The 5,590-nt window shown below is 40.4% G+C and overlaps 1 protein-coding gene across 1 annotated transcript; it reads right to left on the minus strand.

The window, feature by feature from the left end:
• Positions 1 to 243: 243 nt before the first annotated feature.
• On the minus strand, positions 244 to 4,234 carry LOC110954837 (retinol dehydrogenase 13-like). The gene is made up of 7 exons (XM_051940133.1): positions 4,041 to 4,234; positions 3,275 to 3,415; positions 2,181 to 2,372; positions 1,855 to 2,016; positions 1,664 to 1,780; positions 1,290 to 1,494; positions 244 to 1,000 (listed from the first exon to the last, which is right to left on the minus strand). The coding sequence occupies exons 1-7, from the start codon at positions 4,114 to 4,116 to the stop codon at positions 904 to 906; spliced, it is 990 nt and encodes a 329-aa protein (XP_051796093.1). The 5' UTR covers positions 4,117 to 4,234; the 3' UTR covers positions 244 to 903.
• Positions 4,235 to 5,590: the final 1,356 nt, after the last annotated feature.

Here is a 5,590-nt window from a genome sequence, read left to right on the forward strand (position 1 = left end):
CTAGTGACTCCCGTTAGGTTGATACAGAATTTATCATACAAAGAATACAACGGTTTCTCTGAACGTTTGCAGTTGTTAGATACCATGAATAGAAACAACTGTTTGAAGCCCAAAACGTCTCTTGGAAGTTGATGAAAAGGTAAAAATGGCTGTATGGCCCAAAGGCATTTTAGTTTTTCCACATCATAAACCAAGCTGATGAAGTTGGTAATTACAATGTGAACATTCAGCCAAGACAGTAGATTTGTCAGCAAACCTTGTTTTAATATAGATAAAGCAGCATAGCAGAAGTATACAATTAACCACAAATATTAAAATGTACAAACATGAAGATAAAGCAATGTACCTTATCTGAACAAATCAGGGATCTTCTGGCTGATTATCAGGTCCAATATCTGGCATTTTTCCAACTTTATTATCTGTCTGTCTTCTCTAACTGGCAGATACATTTGAAACAGCAAAGACAACATTCAGAAACTTAGCAAGAAGCACAGCTATCAACACAAAACAGGACCTGCTTTCACAGTGGCTCAGGCTATGCTAATGGCTAAGAAAGGAAGCAGCCACAGATCATCCTGAATTTGAGTCTGGAAAAACCATGCAAAATAGTGGTTTTATATTTTACAGATATTGGCATTAGTGGGCAATAAAAGTGATAGAACAGTCGAATATTAACAAACCAGCAGACATAACTTCAGGAGATGAGGAGACAAACTATCTAGTCTCAATCAATTGATCTCACAGTAAACAAAGGAGAGTATTACTTTTATATGTCAATTATCATCCGACTCTGAAAAACAGCTTCATTTGGTACCTAGAGGAAATAGTGCAAATTTTTGTGCAAATTATTCGTGTCTATGAGATCAGAGGAAGAGCTGATAAATGCACATCAGGCTGCTGTGTTTAACCCAGACCAACCATGGAAGCACTGAGGTCCCACAGCTTCTTGGCTGCAGCATCATCCAGGGCCTGTGGTCTCGGCTGTTTGACGGCACAGTCACTGTTTGGTGAAAGAAATGAAGTGGGGGGGGACATCATGAAGAGTCTGAGACAGTGACACACCAAACTCATGTCTGACATAGTAAACGTGTTAATGGAATACTAGAAGCTGGTTTATCTCACCTTCAGTTAATATTAAATGACCAAGATGATATGGTGTGATAACAATTCTATTCATCTATTTTTTTCCACCCAGGTCCATAAGATGAAGGGATTTTTTACTGTCAAAAAGGGGAAATATTTGAAAATTCTAGTAAATATAATTTAAGATCCCATTCAGATTCACTTGCCTGTAGTAGAGACCGCTGACGTCTGCCTGGCTCTCGTCCACAGCGCAGTAGATGGTGGTTTGGGCTCCTTCCCAGGGACTTTTGATCAGCAATAAAAACGGCATAAGTATCATCTTCTTCCACATAGCTAAAGTAGAGAGAAAATGGCGGCCTAACTCTGTGCGGATGACCCCAGGATGAAGACTGTACGCTGTCACACCGGTGCCTGATGAGAGACATCCATTAAATCAAGTGTTATTTACAATAAATGAAAGCACTATCATGAGGAACACAAACAAAACATGAGCATAAGGGCAAAATGGTTAACAATACGCATTACATGTGTACATTTAAACAATGCTGTATTCAGAGATTTTATATTTATTAGGCTCTACCTTGCAGTCTTTTAGCCAGCTCTCTGCAGAAAAGAATATTAGCTAGCTTGCTTTGGCGGTAGCTCTGTTCAGGACTGTAGCTTTTATCAAGATTGATGTCATCAAAGTGCATACGGCCTGCAAGAAAGTGTATTTTTAGTGACTAGAATCATCAATGTGTTCTAAAGTAAAAAAACAAACAAAACTTTCACCTTTCTGGTGTGCTACACTAGAAACAATGACAATGCGACTTGGAGCGGATTTCTTCAGCAGGTCAAGCAGACAGTTGGTGAGGAGAAAATGTCCCAGGTGGTTGACACCAAACTGCATTTCAAAGCCATCTTCAGTCTCCCACTTAGGGCACATCATAATACCTAAAAATAACCAAAGAAAGGAAACAGTCAAACTACATTAAAACCTACAGTCAGTTGATCCCAAATGAATGTATGTATTCTGCCCTCCTAAACATGTGAATGGAGGTCCTGCAGAGGAAAAAACAGTAGCTGCTGCGGACTGAGGTAGGTCCACTGTGAATTACCTGCATTGTTAATGAGGATGTCCAAGCGCTCCTCGTTCTCCTGGACATCTTTGACCAGGTCTCTGACAGACTGCAGCGAGGCAAGGTCCAGTTTCTTTACCACCACATTGCCGTTCCCACTCCGCTGTCGAATGTCATCTGCTGCAATGCGGGCTCTGGTCATGTCCCTGCAGGCAAGAATCACTCTGGCCCCTGGACAAAAATAGTAAACATTACAAATGTAATTTACATTCATATTTTAACACTGGAAAAGTGCTACCGCAATAGTAGTCAACATAACAGTTGAAGGTTAATTTATGTTCTTTACATTACATTTGTTGATGCATATAACTTCATATTTCAATTTGTGCATTTTTGTGTCAATTTGAGCTGTATTTACTGTGTTTACTTTATGAGATTGTTAAAATTTAAATTTGAAAGTGCTACACATAGCATCCATCCATCGGTTATCTATACCAGTGGTTCTCAACCCTGTTCCTCAGGACCCCATGTCCTGCATGTTTTAGATGCTTCCCTGCTCCAACACACCTGACTCAAATAATCAGCTCGTCATCAAGCCTCTGCAGAAGCCTGATGACGAGCTGATCATTTGAGTCAGGTGTGTTGGAGCAGGGAAGCATCTAAAACATGCAGGACATGGGGTCCTGAGGAACAGGGTTGAGAACCACTGATCTCTATACATTGCTTAATCCTCAGTAGGGTCGCAGAGGGTGGTTGGAGTTATCAGAGCTGACTTTGGGAGAAGGCAGGGAACGTGGACAAGTCGCCAGTCTACCGCAGGGCTACACATAGAGACAAGCAATCACACTCACATTCACACCTGCATACAATTTAGAGTTACCAATTAACCTGAGCATGTTTCTGAACTGTGGGAGGAAGGAAAACCCACACATGCAGAGGGAGAACAGGCAAACTCCATGCAAGGCCTGAACGTGAACTGGGGATCTTCTCGCTGCAAGACGAAAGTACTAACCACCAATCCACTGTGCAGCCTGCTACACATAAACTTACAGAAAACATCTCAGTAATTATGTCATTCATGCATCACAGCAGCAGCACAAACCCTCCTGCTCTCCTCATGGGGAGGTGCTCACCTCTCTGAGCCATATCCAGGGCCGTCTCCTTCCCAATCCCAGTGTTGGCTCCTGTGATAAGGACTGTTTTCCCATCAAGCCTAGCCTTGCTCCGACACACTCCCCCTGCCATCCATCTACGTAGGGCCAGCACACCGACCACTGACAGAAAGAGAAAACATCGTTAACAACAAGATAGCATTAATATCAAACACAGTATAAGATAATTTCTCATTCCTGTCTTTATTCCTAACATGTGTCATGAATTTTCTTGACTCTTTGTGATGACCTTGAGGGCAGCTGTAGCTGTTTGTCTCGACTGGCTCTGTGAGTGGCTGCTTAATGTAATCAGCAGCACCTGTGGCCCCAGTGTGTTTCTGGGTTCCTGCAGAGCTGGCTGCATTCTAGTCATTGTGTCTGCTTCCCTCTGCAGGTACCAAACATCCTGGTCTAGCTGTGATGTTTTAGTCATTTTGGGAGTTGGTATGCACCTTACAACACCTGCACAGACATTATTCACACATGCACCACACACACACCACTGACTTTCTTGATTCACACAACCCCATACTGATACGGCTTAAATTTGGTTTGCTTTAAATTAATAAAATCAAGTTTTAATTGTGATACTTGGTGTGTCTCTCTTTTTGTGATTCAACAAATGACCTGAAATACAATTTCCTGCCTGGCTGTTAATCGCTGTTCATTCTAAGAAGCAGAATGTAAGTATCCTACAGTGACATTTCACACACATACGATATATGGGGAGGGGGAAAGTATCGATTACCTGCAACAAAGGTAACAGTGAGAGCAATCACATGGTTCTCTACAAATTCCTTGACACCGTCGACGTAGTTCTGCATATTTCAGGATAGTCGCAAACTTAACTGAATATTACTGAAAACTTTAATTTGCAATCCCTGTCCGTTTACATGGACTCTTCCGCAATAGAGGAAAAACCGACTCAAATGGTCTTGAACTTTGTAACGATTACCTACTGCACTGGATTTTCAGAATAAGAGCCCTGTTTAACGAGTCCGTTTTGCTGTCATAGCAACTGATGTACAACATCATTGCTCTGTTAATGGTTTACCTTATGTTTGATAATAAATTGGTAATTTGGGGATGTGAACTAAAATCCAACTCTCTGACTATGGGTCCTAACACAGAACCCTGTGGAACTCCATTACTACCTCTAGTGTGGGTGAAAGAATCATCATTAACATGAACAAACTGGAATCTGTCTGTTAAATATGATTTAACCAATTTAGTGCTGTTACTTTCATTCCAATAACATGTTCCAGTCTCTGTAATAAGATGTTGTGATCATCTGTGTCAAATGCAGCGCTGAGATCCAGTAGAAGTGTGTAAACTAGTTCGCTATCTGAAACTATTAGAGGATCATTGGTGACCTTCACCAGTGCTCTTTCTGTACTATGAAGTATTCTAAATCCTGACTGAAACTCTTCAGACGGACCATTGATTACAGAGAAAAACACAATTGGCAGCAACAACTTTTTCAAGAATTTTAGAAATAACAGGGAGGTTGGATTTGGACCTATAGTAGGCTAAAACATCTTGATCCAGAGAGGGCTTTTGAGAAGTGGCTTTATTACAGCAACTGTAAAGGCCTACGGTACATAGCCTGTTAGAAAATAAAAGTTGATATTTAATACAGCAGTGCTAATTACAGGAAAATGTACTTGAAAAATATAGTGGGGATGGAGTCTAACAAACGTGTTGCTGGTTTAGCAGAATGTACCACATGAGCACTGATAGATTTACAGCAGAGAAGCAGTCCCAGTATAAATCTGCTTCCATGGATGCTTTCAGAGCCACTGCACTTAAAGACATGTTCAGGATTTTTTGTCTAATATTAAAAACTGTACTTGTGAGGAAGGTCATGAAATCTTCATTACCTATAGGTAAACATCTGTCTCATGTGTGATGTTTTGGTGTGGTTTTCAGAATAGGACAGCATGTAAAACATCAATTTATAAAATGTGGTATAATTTTACACATTGAATAAATGAACAGCATGTAAAGAAACTACAATGAATCCACCTGGACCGGCCATCAGCTCAGTGCCATCATAAACTTTGACTGTAGCCACATTGCATAGCTTTTGTTTTTGCTTTTAAGTCAGTACATTTTGTTGTATAATTTCATATAATACTTCTATATATTCTGCAAAATACAAACATTTACATTCACATTAAGGTCAATGTATACGTTGCTCAATTTTATAACTTTTGAACCCAAACAGAAAAAAATGCTTACTTACTCGTGCTTTTATTTTGAAACTCAACCGCTTGACTGCTGCTGCTGTCTGATTGG

The sequence above is a fragment of the Acanthochromis polyacanthus genome, chromosome 2, assembly GCF_021347895.1.
Source record: "Acanthochromis polyacanthus isolate Apoly-LR-REF ecotype Palm Island chromosome 2, KAUST_Apoly_ChrSc, whole genome shotgun sequence".
Classification (NCBI taxonomy): domain Eukaryota; kingdom Metazoa; phylum Chordata; class Actinopteri; family Pomacentridae; genus Acanthochromis; species Acanthochromis polyacanthus.